Source organism: Naegleria gruberi (assembly GCF_000004985.1).
Source record: "Naegleria gruberi genomic scaffold NAEGRscaffold_74, whole genome shotgun sequence".
Lineage (NCBI taxonomy): Eukaryota > Heterolobosea > Eutetramitea > Acrasida > Naegleriidae > Naegleria > Naegleria gruberi.
In genome coordinates, this window is record NW_003163253.1 from 146,457 (window position 1) to 167,279 (window position 20,823).

Here is a 20,823-nt window from a genome sequence, read left to right on the forward strand (position 1 = left end):
TGAGGGAACTTTTGTATCAATGCCTTCTGTATATAAAAATTGGTATCCAGTAAGGTCAGCACTTAGCTAATTGAGAAACTCGTGTTCATTTTCAATTTCTTATTCGAAAGTGACATTTGTTAACTTCGATGGATTGTGTTAGACTTGCCGCATTACTTTGAATACTTTCCTACTAGGTGCTGGAAAGGTCTTTTGTTGTTGTAACCAGTTCGATAATAAAGCAGCCATTCCTGTCATCAACTGCCTAAAATGTCAGATGCCATGAAATTGAGAATCCTGCTTGTTGATATATAGCAAGAAAAAATGTCAACAGATGTAGAGTTGCAAACAGCAGATAGTGAAAAGAATCTGGTGGGTGATTCGTTTGAAAATAAAGACTATTCGAAACAACAACATGTTCACGAGGGAAATGAAATTGTGATGACCAATGTTTTGGAGGAAACTACTTCGAGTGGTGGAATGGTTGACCTCACCGATCAACAATTACCCAAATTCGAAGAGCTGGAATCGACATCTATCAGCGATCGAGGTTCTTTCGTCAACATTCGAACAATTTCCTATTCGATTCAAATCGTTACCAATTTCATCATGTTACTCATCGTGGCAGGAATTCTCTTCTCGATATTCTTTACTGGTTTCCAACAATTGGAAGAGCACGTAACGACTGAGGCCAATTTACGAATCCAACGAGCAATTTATGATGATTTTAAAAATGCTCTTGCCTTGTTGGCTTCGTTTGGAAATTGGGTAAGTTTCGTTGATGAAATATTCGAAAGTTAATTGGAGAATAGTTGGATTTTTATAATGTGATGGATGCTGCGTATAGTGATGGATATAAAACCTTCTTGGATTGGGTGGATATTAATTATCCGTATGGAATGAGTAAGTAGTTTCGAATATGTTGGGTTGACTAGATTATTTTAATAGTGAGAGATGCAATTAAATCGAATTTTGCATTAATTTACTTTAAGAATGGAACACTGGCTGCTGCAAAAGGCTTCAATCTAGAAACAGGAGATATTCTAGAGACTCCTGCTGAGCTAGCCAACTTGGGTTCTGACAATCCACTGAGAAAGGATATGGACAAAAGCACAACCAGAGTAAATGGATACCTCCTTACTTCCAAATATGGTGCTCTCCTCGTTTCTGCCTATCCAATCCACTTCAGCCCTCTAAAAAACAATCCACCAAATGGAATTCTCATTTTTGCAAGAATTCAAACTGAACAAGTGACCTCTTCCATTGCATCCAGAGCTCAAATGTGCATCACCCAATTCAGTGTCAATGATGCAGCACTCGATTCAGTTAGAAAACGTATGAAACTCGATAAACCAACTATCATTAATGGATACGACATGAATTGGGAGAATAATCAAGCTTTTGCCTATGAAGAAATTGATTTGAGATATTTGAGTGGAAGAGTTTGTGATTCTGTGAGTGTTGGATTGGAAGCAAAGGGTAGAGTAGCAACATTTCAATTGTATGCAGATATTTATGGAAATCCTGCTGTGGTTTTGAGAGCTGACACTGAAAGATTTATTCTAAATTTGGGAATTAATGCTTTTGTGATTGCTGTTTGTTTGTTGCTTGCGATTATGATTATTCTTGGCATTGCTGTCATTTTATTTACTGAAGTTGGTATTATTAGAGGAATTTTACAATTGACTGATCGTGTCACTAAGATTTATGAAACAAGTGACATTTCTAATAGAGTTTCTATGAAAGGAAATGATGAGATTGCAAAAATTGGTTCCAATGTAGATCAAATCTTGACAATTATCGAAAATTCTCAAGTTCAATTGAAGCAGAAACAAGACGAAATGAGACAACTCTTGCAAAGAATTTCATTAGAAGAATACAAGACAAAATCAATCATGAATAGCTTACCAAATTCTGTAATCATGGTCGATAAGACAAATGGTGAAGTGGTTGGTTCAAATGAACCATTCTATGAATGCACAGGATACTCTGAAAGTATGATCAAAGTTGGAAACTTGTCAGTTGCCAAATTATTCAACAAGCCAAGCACAGATCAATTAATGGATGAATTTAAAGAATTGACCTTGAATTCAGGATCGAAAGCAATGAGTATGAGCACAGTTAATGGAATGATTATTCCAGTAATTATCTCAGTACAAGATGCCAAATTCTATAAAAGGAATAAGGTAGTATCTGCTTTTGTAATTTCCATTCAAGATAAGAGAAAAGATTTGGAATTGGTTAAGGAGGTTGAATTGGATGAGGAGAAAGTTAGAGAAATTCAACTCTTAATTGAATTTGAGAGAATGATTAAGAATCCAGATAGTCGAGACGAATTTATACGAAAGTGCAATGAAAATGGAAAGAGATTAACAATGCTATTTGTAGAAGTTAAGAATTTGATGGCAGGACTCAATTCTACCAATTTCCAATATGTATGGGAAAGTTATTGTCAAGTTGAAGAATCAATTTCTAATTTCCCAGAGTTTAAATCAGCAAAATTGGAAAAGGATCTTTCTAATCAATTAAATTTGATGGAAATGAATTTGAAGAGTGCCATTATTCGAAACTATTATAATAATAAATAGTCTTAATTCTTAGAAGAGATGAATAGTCTTGCATAAATGCATGAAAATATTCCGAATATTCTTTCTTATTTAGTGTGTGAAGATAGAGATGAATAAAAAGATACTCCAATTAATAGAAAAATCAAATGTGTATTAAGTCCGCCAATTAATATAATATATTTACAAACAGGAAGTATTAGTAAATATGAACACACACGCCTTGTATGTTCAGCAACACCTTGTGAGAGTGTTAAAAAGTGTGTGAAAAAGATTACTTGTTAATTCCGAAAATTCTCCTCTTGTGGAAACTTGGCAATTTAGCCAAGACAACAACAACGGTAGCTACCACATTGACAAAGAGCAAGAGCATATTATCTCCGACAAAGTAGGAAGTGAGCAATAACAACACACAAGGCACAACAAACATGAATTTACGTGTTGGTGTGAATTGTTTTTGATCATCCAATTGTTCCCACAATGTTAATCTACTGTGGTCATTGTAGCCCATCGAGTAATCATATGGAGAACCCTTCTTCCAATGGAAAAGAACAAAAGTAATCAAAGAGTGAAGAAGATTCAAAATAGTCCAAGTGTATACTTTTCTTGTAGTATCTAATTTATATATTATTAATAATAGTAGATTGTTAATATATGTAAGAGGAAATGATGAAGGAATATAAAGATGATGAGTTAAATAGATTTAAAAAGTAATAGTTGATTAATATGATTAGATATCAAATAATGATGAATAAAACAAACCTTGCAAGTCTCCGAAGGCTTTTCCATATAATACAAGAGCAAAGTGAATTGCCCAATAAGCCAAAGCTATAACCAATCCATAAACAACCCAAGCAACAGTTGCTCCAAAAGGTTGAACATTAAAGTTTGTACTCACAATCTCTCCTTCATTTGTAGCAGATATAGTCAAAAAGGATTGTGATTCGGAACGAGTCATTTGTGATTTAAAAAGTGAAGGAGAATGAGTAGGTGAAGTTCCAGCAGGGACATCAAGATTCGATGATGACGAATTGTTGGAAGGACTTGTATTAACAGTTAAATTCTTTCTCATCTTGTTGGTGTGAAAATGTGTAGTATTAGTGAATTGATGAAGAAAAAATCGTTTCGATGTTTTTTTTGTATTTTTTTTTGTTTGTTGATGGAAAATTTTATTAATAGAGGTTGTTATTGTAAAATGTTAGTATGTTTAAGGAGTTGATGATTGGTGTGAGGAGGGGAGATTTTCACAGAGTGTGGAGAAGACAATGGGGAGAGGACATGGATGGTTCTAGGTGGATTGTCGTGATTTCCGAAATTTTCATTGTAGAATGGACAGAAAAAAGTGCACGATTGTAATTGTGATATTTCTCCGTTTCCTTAATAAAGATTTGAGCAGGCACTTGCTTCGGCTCTGTTGCGATAAAGCTGCAGCACAATTTCTGGTTGTTGCTCTATTCTTGTTGATTAATCCAGTGAACGAATAGGAAGATTTTGTATTCACACTGAAGTGCACATTAGTTTAATTGCTTTCGAGCAGCCCCGCTAGCTCAGTCGGTAGAGCGTTGGACTTTTAATCCAACGGTCGTGGGTTCGAGCCCCACGTGGGGCGGTTGCTTTTATCTTTTGCTCAGATTATTTGCTGTTACGCTGTTTTTGCTTTTTTTTTAAGAACCTCTGAGATATTTAAGTTGGGGTAGTGTAAACCGGTCTTGAAATGGAAGCTCATTATTGTAAACATGGTGAGATAATGAAAGCCATTATAATTGGTCATACTCGTTGATAAATTAATATCTTCAAATGTGCAAACTACTAAAAGGAGAAATTTCAAAAATCTTTCAACGTATTAACAGGACATCTATACCCTCCAATAGACCCATTTCCCCACCCTATTATCCTGTTATTCAGATGAGTTTTCAAGATCTTTAATTTGAGACTTGCATTTTGGTGAAGGTATAAAAAGAATAGAATTGGAGTATCTAGTGGAAAGTATTATTGAAAGAAAAATGATTGAATTCATTCTTGCTGTTGGTGTTGGTGCCTTGTTGTGTTTGGCTTTTGTTTATTTAAGACAACACAACAAGAATAACAAGTTGAAAGCAGACGAAAGTCCATGTCCTTTCCACAATATTCAAAAATACTCGTTATTCACTCCTCATCATTTTAAAGTTGAAAGAGATGAAGATTCCATTCAACTAATGAAAGACAACTCATTTGGCATTCTTCTCACTTGGAAAGGATCTGAATTACACACCTCTCATGTTCCATTCTTGATGGACGAAACGAATCCAAATTCTCTCAAGCTGCACTTCCATTTAGCCAAGCAAAATCCTCATTGCAAGGCATTGGAAGAATTTGCCAAATCTCCAACTGCCAACGGATGGAATTGTAAGATTATCTTTGTTGGACCTCATTTCTACATTTCACCAAAATGGTTTTTGGGTGGATTGGAAGGTCAAAAGAAGAAAGTTCCAACATGGAATTTCACAACAGTTCATGCTCATTGTGATTCCTGCCAAGTTTACAATTCACATGATGAAAAGAACAAGATTGTCAGTGATTTGACAGTTTTTAATGAGGATTGGTTGATGGAACATTTCAGAAATCCAGTAAAGGAATTGGATGATTACAAGTACGATTTCTCAAAGACTGATGAGAAGTATACTGAGCAAATGTTGAAGGCAATTGTTGGATTCACTCTCAATGTTAAGGAATTGAAGGGAAAGTTCAAACTCTCTCAAAATTTGTCAAAGGAAGAAAGAATTTCAATTATCGATGGATTGAATAGACAAGGTTATGATTTAGCCATTGATGCAGGAGTCCATATGAACAGAACTATCAATGAATAAGAAATGAGCTGAAGAAACAAAATAGGATAAATAAATTAATTTACTTGGAAGGTGCAAACTTTTCACACCTGGCAATCATCTCCTCCACAGCTCTATCATTTTCATTCTTTATTTGGAATTGACGATATCTATCAATGGCTGATTCATATTCACCTTGAATATAATAAGATGAAGCTTGATTGTAAACATTCCATCTTTCCTTTCGTTCTTTCTCTTGCAATTCATACATCCATTCATCCATCATATTATTTGCAATGTTTTCTCCCAATTCATAGATTCTCATCTCTTCGTACTCATTATTTCCGTTAATATCGCTCAGTATTGGTGAAGTGTAGACTTCCTCATGAAGAAGTGACTTTTCATCCACCAATCTGGTATTGAAAGAGCCCTTAATTGCCTTTTGGAGTCTTTCTGTAATAACTACCGAGAGACCAAGCCTCTTGGTTGTTTCCAACATGATTTCAAAGTTGGTTCTGGCACTTGAAATGATAGCAAAGTTTTTCATTTCATTTGTTCCAATATTACCACAACAAACTTCATTGTAAAGGATTGCGAATCTAAAGTTCAAAAGACTCATAATTTCCTTAGTTTGATGGGAAGATCCTAATACGCTTGGCCATTTGCCTTGTTTGGTTGTATTCAACTTTTCTATAAGGAATAGACAACCCTGAGCTGCCTTTTCTTGGTGTTTATCTTGGTTGGAGCTGGCATTGTAAGAAATGGTAATGCAATCGTTTTCAAAGGCACCAACATGTCCTCCAGATGTTCTACACAAAGCATTCACGTGGTCAAAGACATCAGACAACATCCTTACAATAATATCCGATCCAATGGTTGTGTCTGACATTTTCAATAATTCTGATAATCCCTCCAAGTGACAACACAAAATGGTAATCTTCTTCTTGACCAAGTGCAATGAGAACATATCAACATTTTGAGAGTATTTCTTTCTTCTAGAGGAGGTATTTTTCATGCTACTTGTGTTATGTGAATGGGAATGATAGGAGCTCGAATGATCACTCTTACTGAATGAAAAGTGGCTGCTCTGTTGTTTTTCTCCAAATCCTCTATTGCTCTTGTCAGGTCTTATTGTGGAAACAGACTTTTGCTTATCACCTGGCTCCAAAGCGTTCTCATTTCTGTGCTCTAATTGTGAAAGTAAGTGGGCTGGAATGAAAGCTCTGTAAAGTTTTATACGTCCAACCATTTGTGTGAATTGACCTTGCAAGTGTTTCACCTCGGTAAAGCTACTGCTTAAAATATTCAAATCATCCAAGTCCATGTGGGCAACACTTTCAAAGAGTTCAATTAAATTGTAGAATGGTTTGACAATTTTTATAGAGACAAGAACAGAGACTATCAAACCAATACCCATAATGATAATTGCACCACCAACAGAGGCGATGAATGAAATGATAATCGATCTGATATAATTCCACTTTGGAACAGCAAATATAACTGTGAAAAAATATTAGAAATTGAAGTCAATATCAAAAACTTACTCATCCAATCCAACTTGGATTCTGTACAAAGACGATACATTGACACGTAATCATCATTAAAATCGAATAAAGCTCTAGAGTTACATTTTGGAATAACAGTCTTGAGATTGGTCATTCCTCTGGCCACCATTTCGGTGGTGATTGGGCTGAATCTAGGATTTGTTAATTGGAGGTATTCAACTCTTTTGATATTACTTCCTTCAATGTCAGCTAAACTCACTGCTGGGTCATCAACTGAAATTGTTTAAATAATTAAGCAAACTATTATGATAACATACTGGCAACTAAAAAGGAAGTGTCTATTTCTACAATAAAACTCTTAGAACCGCTCACTTCCTTGGTTTTCTTAGATAAGAATTTGGACACTGTTTCAACAGACAAGTCAAAACCAAAATAGTGTTCAAATTGGTGTCCACCATTTACAGGACCACTAGGTTTCAAGCAATTAAGCAATGAAATGAAAGTAAATTGAGGCATAGTGGCATCAATATAGCTCTTTGTATAAATCTGAGCACCTGGGGATGAATCACAAGCTTCTACCAAGTTTGACAAATCAAAAAAGCCCAAAACTTCATCTGGAGTGGAAGATCTATTACAATAATCCAATTGATCAAAATTATGGCAAGTATACAGCTGTTGGTTCGCTGTTGTAATGTTCAGTAATGTTGGTTGTCCTCCCCAATTTATAACACCAAAACATCTTCCCAAATTATCACCAATATAACTCGTAACAATCAACCCCTGATGGTATTTCCACTCTGTCTTGAACCCCTGAAAAGTGAGCAATTCTGCCTCATCATAATTATTAAAATCCAATGTTTTTACCAATTGATACGTTATACTATCGGATGCTATGGATACTTCTCGAAATGTTTGTTCTGTAAATGTTATAATTTCCTTAAATTCGGATGTTCTTAGATTCTGACTCATCTCTACAATGGACGGAACAAAACTACTCAATGAAATAGCCACCAGTAACAGAACTGTAATGGTTACTATCAGGGAAATAATAAGGATGAGCCAAAATTTGATGGAACCACAAAATCTAATCTTTTTAGAAATATCTCCTTCCGATTCTTGATAACTCTCTTCATCATCTTGATGCTGTTGGGCCTCTGGATGATTTGGAGTGTGTAATTCTGAATCCTGAGGAACTACCTTACTAATTTTGAATGAGGACATTCTCTCTATATATTTGTTATTTGTTCTTTGTTCTTTGTTATTATTAACAATATGGTGTTATAGCAATTTCTACTATTAAGCAGCTAATTATTGTTGCTATTTGCTAAAATATAATTATTAACAGAGAGGGTGAAGAAAATATCTTTACACGCACAGATGAGTTCGTTCTCTCGAGTTGTGTTGGTTGTGTGCGCTGGTGGGGTATTTTTTTCAAAAACTGTTGACAACCGTTGTTGAATGTGTGAATTGGCTTGACCTTAATTACTGTAGGTTGTGCACAACCAAAATAAGGCCTCCATGAGCAGTTACAAAGGAGGAAACAAACTATTAAGGGTCTGTCTGGTATGGAACGTCCAAATGACGCGACTATTAAGGTCTCGAAGGAGGGAGAATACAAATTTAGCCGAGCATCATATTGTAAGAATCCACAATATTCTAAGGATGCACCTTAGCCGTATGGGTAAAATTATATGGGTTTTAATGTTGATCATCCTCTTCTAGAGCTTTTTCTAATAATTCTTGTTCAAATTCTTCATCATCATGAGCATATAATGCCTCCCATTCGATGATTTGTTGATTCAGAGAAATGATTGGAAGTTCCAATTGAAGGGTCTCGAGTTGTCTATCTAAGGTGTTTAATTTCTTTGGATTGGTATGATCAATCAAGTTCATTAAATCAAATCTTAATTCATCTGTCACTTGATTGGAATCATCTGCTTTGACAATCAAATTGATTTTAGAAATGAGAAGATTAACTAGCTTTTCTTCCATATTCTCATAGAGTGGAACGAACATGGTAAGGAGTTTCAAGTTGGTTGGACTAGGTGGTTTGAACAAGCTCTCTATTATGATGGCTCCAATTTTGGAAGAAATCAAATCATTGGAAAGTAACTTGGCAATGAATTTGATATTATTTGATCTCTTTCTCATATATTCAAATTTTTGAAGTTTCACATCCTTTCCTTCATCAATGACCAACTCTTCCTTAAATCCGATCTGGCACTTGGTCAAGAGCTTTTTCTTCAATGCAATTATAACATTTTCATTCAAATTTCCAACATTTTCCTTCAATTGTTCTTTCATTAAATTTCCCATCGTATTGTACAATCCTCTCTCAACAGCATGCGAATAGATCATATCGACCCATTCCGATTGCATTCTCTCACTTCCATCAAATTGATTAAAATTCTTAAAAAGGGCACTTCTCATCGATTCATAATTTTGGGCAGTCGGAAGAGTACTCGATTTATCAAAGCAAGAAACAAGTCGAGACATGAGAAAGGAAATATACCCTATTTTCTGATCAATTAATTCATCACCAGGTGATGACAATGATGTGGAACTGCTTGATTGTTGTTCTGACATTTTTTTTTGATGACAAGTTTTTCAAAACATACTTTTTCCGCTTAATCTAAAAATAAGTTTAAAAAAATGCTTTTTAAAAATCGTAATTTTGTTGTTTCGCTTACCAACAAATGCACAGAGGAAGAAATTATTCATTTAATAACAAGTAATGGTGGAAAGGTGAAAGGTGATCCTAACGAAGCCATCTTAATAGTTGATGTGAATAAAAGGGATGGTAAAAGTGTGGATTATCAATACATTACAACTTGTTTGAAACGAAAGGAAGTGTTAGTTTTTTAAATAATCATATTAATCAAATATATTCCATCGTTTCCTTAGGCTGAATCCAATAGAATATCAAGCAATGGTAAGACTGTCAACATATGCATTCAGGGATTGGACAATACAAGAAACTTGTTCTGCTCTTGTTTACAAAGCAGGGTTTAGTTTGAAGGAAGCAACCGAGTACTATCTCCATAGTTTTAGTGGCAGAGGATTGGAAGTGTTGTTGCGAACTGGTAACAAACTTTCTTTTATGGGACCCAATTCTGTTGCTCTCTTGGAATATTGGGTTGAGAATGATTTGCTTCCATGTTCCTACTTGTATTGGACAAAAGCAAAGACCAGAGAAATGTTAACAAAATCAAAGAATGATGGAGGAATGGGTTTAAGCGAGGATGTTGCACAAAACTTTTATAACCTAGATGGGAAAGCAATAGAGTCTCTAATTAGTCATTCCTTTTGTCAAAACAATTGTTTGATAGATTTAGAACTGTATGAATCTTTGAAGAGTTGGATATTTTCATTGAGAGAAACAGAGCTACTTGTTCCCTTAATAGGTTTCAATTTGATGAATATCTCCATCACTATGCCAGTTTTCGATAATTCAATGCCTTATCAAAATAACAAGAAATGTGTTCAGAATATGGCTGTTGAATTTTTACACAATCTCAACACAGAAGAAATTAGATGTAAATCTCTGGTTTGTAATTTTTCCCATTTTGGATTTGGTAAGACAAGATTTGGTGTTCAATTTCTAAAGTTACTACGAAATGCAATCTCTGACGAATCTGTGTACATTGATGGTAAATCTTTCTCACAATATTTAATGGATCAGTTTAGTACTGATCAAATTCACAGTTTGCTAAATGCAAAAATGGTTTATATTAATTTTGTTGAAATAACTGAAAATGTCACATTTGACATAATTCTCAGTTCTTGTATTGTAAATACATTGAAAGTACCTCCTCCAAATGATTCGAAACCATTTGAGGAGTGGATAGCCTCACTTGGCCCAATTTATATTATCTTGGACGAATTCCAAATATTTCTTAAACAGACTGCAATAGATCAAAATACCGTTAAAAGTTACCATATAATATGGAATTCTAGCTTAGTCAAGTTACAGAAGCTTTCTAATGTGTTTTTGTACATTTGTGGGAAAGGTTTATTGTTTGATCTGATTGAAAAAGGACAGTTTAGAGAAGAGTCAAGTTACAGAAGCCCAACTGCTGTTTATTCTGTCAATTTGTCCTCTCTTGACATTGGTGACATTAAAACAATAATGACACATTTTCAGCATTTTAAATCACTTCCTGATGAAGTTACAACAAAACTTGCCAATCATGTTCATGAAATGACAGGAGGTGTTCCAATCCTTGTACATTATGCGTTTATGTATTCAAATCCTGACATTCAAGCCTCATTTGAAGGAATTAAACAAACTTTGGACAACAACATATCACACGCACCCCCACAAACCATTAAGCCATACGGCAATGCTAACTTTTCCCGAATTTTGAAAGATATGTACAAAGTATTGGTTTGGGCAAGTATATTGAAGAAAACTTTTTCAACAAAGGATTCAATTACTGTTTCAGAGATTCCTGAATTTAGTGGACTAGAAAATATTAGCATACTCCATCTATCCATCTTTTGTAATTGTTACGTGGAAGAGGTAGCTGACCAAAAAGGAAGGTTTCAGTTCGTGTTTCCTAAATGTATCATTGATAGCTATATTGAGGATAATGACTTGGACATTTCACATATTTATCAAATTTCTAAACAGTATCCATTTCTTGTTAGTAATGATCATATATTGGAGTATCTTACAGATTTCTACCTAGTTATTCCATCAAAAAGTGATCTTACCGAGTGTATTGGTCCATTGAATGCAATGATATTAAAAAAGTTGCCAGATTGGAAAAATCAAGATATTAATCTGAAAGACATTATGGACGTGGTAGTTAAGGGATGGAATGTAATCGAATCAAAGGAAACGATTGAACCCAAAAAAAAGAAATCCAAAAAGAAGTAAAACATTGAGGACTATTTCATTTCTCATTGGTAGAAACGATTCTTCACTTTGCAACATTGCATTAGAAGAGATGTCACAATTGACTAGAGTTAATTTTGACCATTTAAGGTTTAATTTAATACAAATAATATTTATTTTGTAGTAAACCTTAGGAAGAGTGATTGTACAAAAAGTTCAAAAACAACACTCCTTTTTCTATTTGCTTCGAGTTGAATTGCTCTAACAAATTTCACCACTCTGAAAAATCATCATCACAAAATTAAAATAATTTGATGATGAAATTTTCGGAATGTAAAATTTCAATTCCCTCTCTTCACTCTTCCTCTATCTCATCACAGCAATGATGATTTACTTGAGAGACTTTCTTTCAGCGATCAATGCAGCTTGGGCCTTTCTTTGAGCCTTCACTTGTTCTTGCATTTCAACACTGTTCACCTTATTCATTGGATTGGAAATTGATGAGGCAACAAATCTCTTATTGGAGATTAATCTCATCTTGGAACGACCAGTCTTTTCCTTTCCAAGCAAGTGCTTATCAGTTACGTTAGCAGCTGGAGTTTGATGCTTAACTTTTCCTGCTCTAGTCAATGATCCGTGAGTCTTGGCCATTTTGTTGTTGATTTCAATTATTATTCTAACTTCAGTTCTTGATTTTTTTGTTTTTTATTTTTAGAATTGGAAATTGCAAAATTTATAACAATTTTTAAAGTGTTAAATTGTGAGATTGAGATGGAAAAGTTGCTTTTTCAATCTTGATATCAATTATGAAATGAAACTGTATTTAAATGAGATAGATTTTGTCAGAGGTAATTACAACGACTGTAACATTTCAATATTTATTTAATACAAGTCAACTTGAACAGTTCTCAAATAAAATTCAGCAACAATTCCAAACACAAAAGGACCACTTTTGGTTTGCTTGAATACAGCAGTAATGTATTGATTATCTGTTCCTCTCACAACCAAATTTGCATTATTTGGATTGAGATTAACAATAAATGGATTGGAAGAGTACAAAATGTCAACAGGTTGATTATTATTACCAAGTGAAGGATCATTTAACAATCTGACCTTGACACCAATGGTTGTACCTTCTGGAACATTATCCTTTTTGAAAGTCATCCAATTTTGGAAAATGAAAGGATGATACATTTCAAAGTGGCCACTGTTAATATCATTAACATATGGATAAGAAAGGAAACTCTTTGCATAGTATTTGAGTCTGAATTGAGAAGAAGGAGCTTGCAAATTAAAGTAAATGATGAATTGACTTCCAATGGATTGAGGTAATGAAAGAGTTGCATTCAATCCATTTCCAAAGAATTCATAATTTGCAGCAGATGGTGATCCCGTCTTTGTACTGGCATAAAGCAACAATTGTGAGTCCATATCTGGTCCATTAAATGTTATTTGTAGAGTGTAATTCAAATTAGTGGAATAGGGCATGGAAAGTGTCGTGTAAACAAAAGTTGACTTGGAAACAATGAATGGAGTTGGAGAACCATATCTATCGGTGAATATTTCAATGGCATCACTTGGAGTTCCCTTCAATAAACACAAAATACGTGCAGAATTGGATCTGCCAGAATCACATGTATTACAAGTGGATTGACCTTGTTGTGGAGCAATGGCTCCATCTTGACAAACATAACTATGGTCATCACCTGGACAATAGGTGCCATAGTCACAAACATGACATATTTGTTCAATGTTTTGAGTTGCAAAATAACCTTTTGGACAAACGCTACAGTTGACCACATGTGAACATGCAGCAACAATAAGAATTAATAGCAAGAGAGGAAAGAGTTTGTGCATTTTTTTGTTATTCGAATCCTCCACAACAGGTTAGTTATCAATCTCCATTTATATTTGTTTGGAATGTTTTGCGGGGTTGGGAAAAATGTAATAATTTTTGCATGTTTCCAGGAACTTGTGGGGATTAACATTAATGGAAGACGAAACTCCTGAATCGTGAATTAAAGCATTGAAATTAACAACATTTTAAATGCATTATAATCTTCTTGTTAAGAATGAAAAATTGTAATTAACATACTGTTACTACACCCCCAAGTGTTTGAGAACTGACTTTAGTATATATTGGTTTCAATGTTTTTATTTCTTTTCATATTACTGTACCATCTTCCAACAGCAACTTGTGATTTCCTAGTTGTCCTCCTTATTTCTTTTTGTTTCTTTTCATAATGATGCAAACAATCAACATAAAACATAAACTCCAACACAAGGACTGAAATTAATGCAATGGCAAAGGTCAAATTGAGAAACAGGAATGGTTTCCTTAATAAAAACAAGCGAAAAGTCAATTCATGAATTGGTAGTAATCAAATTGGTGCTGAAGGAGTTAATTGATCATTATTATAACATCACTACAGGAGTAGACCATAGATTAGTTTGTTTCGTGCATCAAACCTTTGGAAATGTGAACTCATGAACTTTGTTATCCTTATACTCTGAGAAAATTACAAAATAATATTAAAAAAAAATGTTAAACTTGTTGTCATCCTCCAAGTCATCATCAAAATCATCAAAATCGTCAGCATCTTCCTATTATGCACCAGCTTCTTCGGGAGCTGCTGGGGAAATGTATAGTCCCATTCATCAATTTGTTGCCGCATCGTGTAAGAATATTTTAATTTGTGGATGTGGTGGAGGCTTTGATGTTTATTCGGGTTTGTATTTTGCTGATCATCATTCTGATTATTAATCGTGATTGTATTTAATTGTATTTAATTGTATTTAATTTGGAATCTTGATGATCGGGTGTTTGATTTTGACAAATAGGATTGCCATTGTATTTTGATTTCAAGGCCATGGGAAAGAATGTTTATTTGGCTAATTTGGCGTTTACTGATGTATCAAGTAGGTATTTATGATTTCTCTTAAATGTCAAACTTCGAAGGAATGGATAAAAAGACTGAAAATATTGAACTTCCTTCTTATAAAGGAAAGAATACATTGTTTGCAGTGAATGCAGAGTCAGATAATCATGATTTGGAATACTTCCCTGAAAAGTATTTGTGTGAATATTTGAAAAAGGAGCATATTGAAGAGAATCCAATTGTTTATACCTTTTCAAGAGAAACTGGTGTTGTTGGAATAACTGAAGGATATGAAATTATCATCAAGAGACATGATATCGATATGATGATTATTGTGGACGGAGGAAATGATGTCATGATGAGGGTATGTCTATTGAATTCAATGTTGAAACTAATGTGAAATTATAGGGAAATGAAACTGGATTAGGATCTCCACAGGAAGATTCAATGAGTGTTGTTGGAGCTTATGGAATTTCCACTAGTGTGCTCCCAATGGAGAGAAGAATTGTAACTTGCATTGGATTTGGAGTGGATCATTATCATGGAGTGAATAGTTGCTTATTCTTTGAAAATACTAGTGAAATAATTACCAAGTTTGATAATGGATTTTTAGGAGTATGTTCTGTGGTGAGAGAGTGGAATTGTTTCAAACAATTTAAAAAGTCATGCCAATATACTTTCAATATTATGAAGAAAGCTCCCTCCATTGTTAGTAGTTGTATCATTGCTGCTATTGAAGGTCAATATGGAAATTATCATCCTCCAGAAATCAAGTCACGTACCTCTGGATCAACCTTGTATATTAATCCAATGATGAGCATGTATTGGTTCTATTCCTTGAATTCTATTGCTAATCAATTGTTGTATAAAAAATTTATTGAAACCTCAAAGAGTATGGAAGATTTGAATAGAGGTTTGAGGACTTATAGAAATAATTTAAAGACTATGAGAAAACCAAGTCCTTTCCCTCATTAAATTGTTTCACCAATTTGATTTTCTTCAATATATAATGTTTTTAATTAAATCAGCCTCTTGAACTCCAAACTGAGTTGTTTCTGGAAACTCACAATAATCTGAAATATTTGATGCGATAATTATCTCGGAAGTTACTGAACTAAGAAGCAGTTGTTATTAGACTATTGCAAGGAGAGATTTCAAATTCATACCGTGTTAAACAAGCGAGGAATTAACAGGATAACTAGAAAATTGAAATGTTTAAAAAGTGCCTTATTTGTGCGAAAGGAGACAATAAAGTTCTTAGGTTGGCTGATCAGGTTCAGTAAATCGATAATGTAGGATATTTAATTACATAATTTTAAAATCAATTTAGTTTTGAGTTATTGTTGAATCTAGATTATAAACAGGTTGTGAATTAGGAAATTCAGTGTTGAGTGTTGTTGGTGGTGATGATTGTATTACTCCTTTACCTCTATTTTGCAGTAATGTTTGAATATCAGAGCATAAGTTTTCAAAATAAGGAGAAGGTGTCCTCAAGTATCTTTTCAGTAAATTGATTGCTCGCAAATCACTAGCCAAAATTTCATAATAATCAATTGGTCCTATTTTACCATCGAGTGAAATTATTCCATTTGTAAAGTTTGATCTCTGTCCTGCCTCAATAGCTCTGACAATATGATAGTGGACTCTGGCACCAAGTGCAACATATCCCATCATGTCAACAGATGAAAATCTATATAAACATGTTAATATTTCTTTAAATGTTTTGAAAATACTTACGCATAGAGTTGGGAGTAGGTTGTATAGGTAATTTTAAGCGCTGATTCTTCTATGAGATCCTTTCTTTCTCCAGCTTTAGTCAAAATTGCAATCTTTAATCCGTTAGTCATGAGAATATAAACAAGGTCAATTCTTCTCAAGTCCTTAATATCAACTGGTTTGGCAAGATTGTCTGTTTGGACGTGTAACAGTTTGAAGAGTGTCTCTACAACATCTAGTGTTTCTTGATAATTACTAGATGTAATTTCTTGATTTACAATATTTTGGAACTCTGGTGGAAGACTTTGACCAGTAGAAAGGGAATATAATTGTGGAATTTGCTTGATTACGTCCATTACATTTCCTGTAAAATCGTTCAATAATCTGTTACTGACACTAGTTTTAGCAAAGGCATGATATCTTTTAAGAATTTGTTGTTTTTCATCGAGCTGGTCAGTTGGAATATCTTGTAAGTGATAATCAACAAGTTTGAGGAAAAAGTTAGCAGTCTTAATGTCATGATTCAAAGACTCCACATAGGACATAAAGCAATACGAACAAGCAACATAGAAATTAGAATAATCAGTAAAAACTGTTGATAAAGCTTGCCTTGCTTCCTGAACAGCTTTGACTCCACTCTCCACAGAACCAACTCTATATTCACACAATGCTCTAATTGCCATAAAGAGAACTTCCATTTCCTTCTTATTTGGTGTTCCTACAGGACAGGCATCACTCAAGTAAAATTCCATTTCAGATCTATCAATTAATGGAAAATCTGGACATAAATATGTAAAGTACAAATCCAAAACTTTTGTCTTGACCAATAAATTAACAGATTGTGATGGTTGTGAACTTTTGTTGCTAACACTCTTATTCTTCTTCTTTTTCTTCTTCTTTGGTAATGGTTGAGAAGTGTTTCTCTTTGGTGTTCTATAGGTACATTCCACACCTCTGGAAACACATTTGGTACAAGCTGGCAATTTCTTGTCACACTAATTAATTCATTAGAAATTAAACAATTATTAAGCTGAAACAAACCTTTTTGTGTAGAGATCTACATTGCACACAGGCAATTGGGTGATATTCACAATCGTCATCTTCATTTTCCTCTTCATCGTCATCATCTTCATCCTCTTCATCATTAAATGTTTCCGCTGATGAGAATGGTTCGATTTCTCTAGGTATTCCACTAGCAGGGCTGTTCATATTACCATTGGTGTTGTTGTTATTAGTATTATACATTAATGATGGAGCATTTCCAGAACTGCTATTACTATTACTGAAATTTTGTTGTGGAGCTGGTGTAAAATTATGTATGATTTGTTGTTGATTATTCATTATTGGTTGAGGTTGATAGGAACTTTGTTGGAATGTTGATTGAGGAGTATTCGTGACTTTGGTGCCATTACTAGTAAATGTATTACCATTATAATATTGGAATTGATAAGTTTGTGGAGTATTACTATTAGATTGTCTTCCTCGCTTCTTTTGATTAGGAGTATGTTGATGGAATTGGAATTGAATATTTCCCTGTTGATGATCCATTGAAAGATTAGGAGAAGCACTCGTCACATTGTGATGATTTGATGAGCTCATTGGTTGATTGCTATACATTACATTATTCTGTTGATGTGGCTGCTGTTGATGTTGATATCCATTATCTATCACACCACCATTATTATATTGTGTTTGTTGACTATTATAATTGAACCCATTAGTACTAGATGAATGATTGGAAGGAGATGGTGTTGTGTGAGGATCTGGTTTCATCATCATGCCAGATAATCCCATGTTGGTAGAATTTTGCTTTAAACCATACGGACCAGCTGTTGTTGTTGTATTGTTATTACTAGTACTCTGATTATTCATCATCATTGTTGCACTATAATTAAAGTGTTGTTGTTGTTGTTGCTGTTGTGGATACAAATTGTTATTGCTGCTGCCATTATACAACAGAGGTGGAGATGATGACAATGTTCCTGCGGAGGATGGATGAATGGATGTTGCTGCAGCAGCTGAGGATTGTTGAGGAGGAGTAGAGCCAACCATCATCATGTTGCTTGCTTTGTTTGTTTGAGAAGATAATGGATTCAAAGATAACATATGATGATGAGTATTCGGAACGAGAGGTGGAGATGAAGTGTTATGTTGTGGGAGATTTTGAACATTTCCATTGTTGTAATTATTGCTTTGCATCAGGGAATGTTGTGAAGAGTGATTATGATGGAGAGGAGGTTGATGATGAGAATTCATGTTATTATTATTATTTGATGATAATGATGTATTATTATTACTAATGGTGCTACTGCTATTATTATGATGTTGACCACTATTAAAAGAATTTGAATTTAAACTATTCATAATATAATTATTTGCTTCGGAAGGTGATGACCTTGTCCCTCCTCCTACTGTTGAATTCATACCAGTAATATTATTATTATTATTATTCATCACTATTTGATTATTATTCGTATTCGTATTGATATTCATATTCGATGAACCATCACCAGCCATCAACGATAACAATGATGATCCAGGCGATGCCGATGTATTATTATTATTATGAAAATTTAAATCGCTAATACCAGTATTACTGTTTCCCGCGCTCTTATTATTTACTGTAGCTAAATCAATTTCCGTTGCACCACCAACACTTATCTTGAGAGAGTTGTTGTTTGCTTCTTCCAGATGCTGATAATTGTGATTGTGATTATTATTGTCGGGAATCACTGCGACACTTCCTCTATGATTGCCGCTACAATTGGTCAAAGATGATGAAGTGATGATATTTGTTTTGAAAAGTTGTTGTTGTGGTGGTTGTTGTGGTTGGACATGCTTGATGATGTTATGACCACCACCAATTAACAAACTATCACATGAAGTTGAAGGTAATGTAGCAGCGCTGCTCATGAATATCATGTTGCTATCTGAATCTATTTCGTCATTGTTTCGAATATAATTGGTTGAGGTTGTTAATAGGACAGAATCGAGATCTGTAGAAATGGAATTGGAAGAAACTGTAGCTGGATTGACTAATGTGTAAAGTTCAAAGCTCGTTGGATTATTGGATGAAGAGGAATTGTGAATTAATTGTTGTTGAATTAAGTGTTGGAGAAAGGAAGAAGTTTGAGAAGGATTCGAATTTTGATTATTCGAAACTGAATTTAACACATGTTGCTGAGCTTGTGAAGAATTCATTCCTGCTGATGAATGACGAGTATTGTTATTATTATTACTGGAAAGAATTAAATTCAATAAGCTTGAAGTATTAGAAACAGATGCTCCACTTTTTCTTTCTGATAATTCAGACGAAACCATTTCTTCCTCATCTCCTACATGATCTTGCTGATTACAATTGAAAGAAGAGGAATAAATAGCTTGTTGAGCATTTTGTGAAAGAAACAAATTTGAGATATTGCTGTCATCAATCAAAGGAATGTTTCCTTCCAATTCTGATGTGGAAAATTGTGGTTGGACATCAGAAGAAATCGGGAGTTCATGTTGTTGATTGTTTGAAAGTGATTGTGATGATGTAGTTGATGTTAAAACAATGTTTAAATCTAAGTGAATTCGAATTATTTCGAATAGAGATTAGTTTGGAATGCATGGATTGAAAAGTAAGTGTTACTACTACTACATGTGTTGTAGAATGGAAAACATACCAGTCTTATTATTTTTCAACATGTTGATAGAATTATTACTGTCAGTTGTCAATGTTGAAGTGTTATTTGATGGTAAGGATGAAGAATTGTTATTCATTCCCTATTATCAATCTTTCCGAAACTTATTTCCTTCTGAAAAGTCAAGGCAACACTTTCTAGTTCTCTTTCTTTCGAATAACTGTTCAATAGAAGGCAATTCTTATCCGTGTGCACAATCTTACTATTCGATTGACCTGTTTTTTAATTTTTAACTTCAATAGAACGTTCAAACTCAAACAAAATCTCCAAACAATTGTTTATTTCCCACACTAGAATAAAGAAACTAAACTAAACTTATTGGCTAACATGAAAGTAACACTGAAGAATGTTTCTGGTAACAGTACCACTTCTTGTCTTCAGTTTGCATATTCAATTCACTTAATATTCTGTCCGACTTGTAAGCGCACTTATTAAAAGGTATGATTAGTGACATTCTATGATTGCGAAATGAGCTTGATTTTCGGTAACTGGTACGTCTAAGATAATGTAAGATAATTTTAGGGGCTATCTATTTAGCAAATCCCAATCACCAAGTCAAGGTCAATTGTCAAGTTTAGTGATTAAACCCGGGCTTGTGAAGGCTCCTCAATTTTTGCGAGTTGTGATTTTCCAAATTCAAATGTGATTTCGTTTTTAAAATTAAGAGAATGATGGGAATCAACTGGTAGAAACGTGAAATTTCGAATATAATGAAACGGTTAATGGGAAGGTTTCGTAATCAGTGACCGAAAGTGAGGAAGAAATATGGTAAGATTGGCTAGTAATGGCAATGGTAAGGGTTTGTCCTCATTATGTTGTTGGAAATGGTGTCGAGTAACGATGCATTGTTTAT

At 34.1% G+C, this 20,823-nt stretch overlaps 9 protein-coding genes and 1 non-coding gene across 10 annotated transcripts; 5 read left to right on the forward strand and 5 right to left on the reverse strand.

Moving 5' to 3' along the window:
• Positions 1-303: 303 nt before the first annotated feature.
• Positions 304-2,580, forward strand: NAEGRDRAFT_81928 (histidine kinase; the record flags this gene model as incomplete). Its single annotated transcript, XM_002670127.1, has 3 exons — positions 304-747; positions 792-882; positions 928-2,580. 3 exons carry the CDS (start codon positions 304-306, stop codon positions 2,565-2,567), a joined length of 2,175 nt encoding a protein of 724 aa, XP_002670173.1. The 3' UTR covers positions 2,568-2,580.
• A 237-nt stretch (positions 2,581-2,817) lies between these two features.
• NAEGRDRAFT_74861 (uncharacterized protein) lies at positions 2,818-3,615 on the reverse strand (the record flags this gene model as incomplete). Its single annotated transcript, XM_002670177.1, has 2 exons — positions 2,818-3,158; positions 3,306-3,615. 2 exons carry the CDS (start codon positions 3,613-3,615, stop codon positions 2,818-2,820), a joined length of 651 nt encoding a protein of 216 aa, XP_002670223.1.
• Positions 3,616-4,079: 464 nt separating this feature from the next.
• On the forward strand, positions 4,080-4,152 carry NAEGRDRAFT_t738. The gene has a single exon. It is a non-coding gene; the product is annotated as a tRNA-Lys (tRNA).
• Positions 4,153-4,546: 394 nt separating this feature from the next.
• Positions 4,547-5,444, forward strand: NAEGRDRAFT_59763 (PaiB family negative transcriptional regulator; the record flags this gene model as incomplete). The annotated part of the gene is made up of 1 exon (XM_002670128.1): positions 4,547-5,444. One exon carries the CDS (start codon positions 4,547-4,549, stop codon positions 5,387-5,389), a length of 843 nt encoding a protein of 280 aa, XP_002670174.1. The 3' UTR covers positions 5,390-5,444.
• Positions 5,445-5,497: 53 nt separating this feature from the next.
• Positions 5,498-8,073, reverse strand: NAEGRDRAFT_74863 (uncharacterized protein; the record flags this gene model as incomplete). The annotated part of the gene is made up of 4 exons (XM_002670178.1): positions 5,498-5,542; positions 5,577-6,847; positions 6,892-7,125; positions 7,170-8,073. The coding sequence occupies 4 exons, from the start codon at positions 8,071-8,073 to the stop codon at positions 5,498-5,500; spliced, it is 2,454 nt and encodes an 817-aa protein (XP_002670224.1).
• A 458-nt stretch (positions 8,074-8,531) lies between these two features.
• On the reverse strand, positions 8,532-9,438 carry NAEGRDRAFT_81930 (uncharacterized protein; the record flags this gene model as incomplete). The annotated part of the gene is made up of 1 exon (XM_002670179.1): positions 8,532-9,438. One exon carries the CDS (start codon positions 9,436-9,438, stop codon positions 8,551-8,553), a length of 888 nt encoding a protein of 295 aa, XP_002670225.1. The 3' UTR covers positions 8,532-8,550.
• Positions 9,439-9,781: 343 nt separating this feature from the next.
• On the forward strand, positions 9,782-11,734 carry NAEGRDRAFT_53730 (uncharacterized protein; the record flags this gene model as incomplete). Its single annotated transcript, XM_002670129.1, has 1 exon — positions 9,782-11,734. One exon carries the CDS (start codon positions 9,782-9,784, stop codon positions 11,732-11,734), a length of 1,953 nt encoding a protein of 650 aa, XP_002670175.1.
• Positions 11,735-12,574: 840 nt separating this feature from the next.
• On the reverse strand, positions 12,575-13,549 carry NAEGRDRAFT_74866 (uncharacterized protein; the record flags this gene model as incomplete). The annotated part of the gene is made up of 1 exon (XM_002670180.1): positions 12,575-13,549. One exon carries the CDS (start codon positions 13,547-13,549, stop codon positions 12,575-12,577), a length of 975 nt encoding a protein of 324 aa, XP_002670226.1.
• A 685-nt stretch (positions 13,550-14,234) lies between these two features.
• NAEGRDRAFT_74867 (uncharacterized protein) lies at positions 14,235-15,546 on the forward strand (the record flags this gene model as incomplete). The annotated part of the gene is made up of 4 exons (XM_002670130.1): positions 14,235-14,421; positions 14,534-14,611; positions 14,652-14,935; positions 14,980-15,546. The coding sequence occupies 4 exons, from the start codon at positions 14,235-14,237 to the stop codon at positions 15,544-15,546; spliced, it is 1,116 nt and encodes a 371-aa protein (XP_002670176.1).
• A 351-nt stretch (positions 15,547-15,897) lies between these two features.
• On the reverse strand, positions 15,898-20,049 carry NAEGRDRAFT_74868 (uncharacterized protein; the record flags this gene model as incomplete). The annotated part of the gene is made up of 4 exons (XM_002670181.1): positions 15,898-16,261; positions 16,309-17,282; positions 17,329-19,850; positions 19,953-20,049. The coding sequence occupies 4 exons, from the start codon at positions 20,047-20,049 to the stop codon at positions 15,898-15,900; spliced, it is 3,957 nt and encodes a 1,318-aa protein (XP_002670227.1).
• Positions 20,050-20,823: the final 774 nt, after the last annotated feature.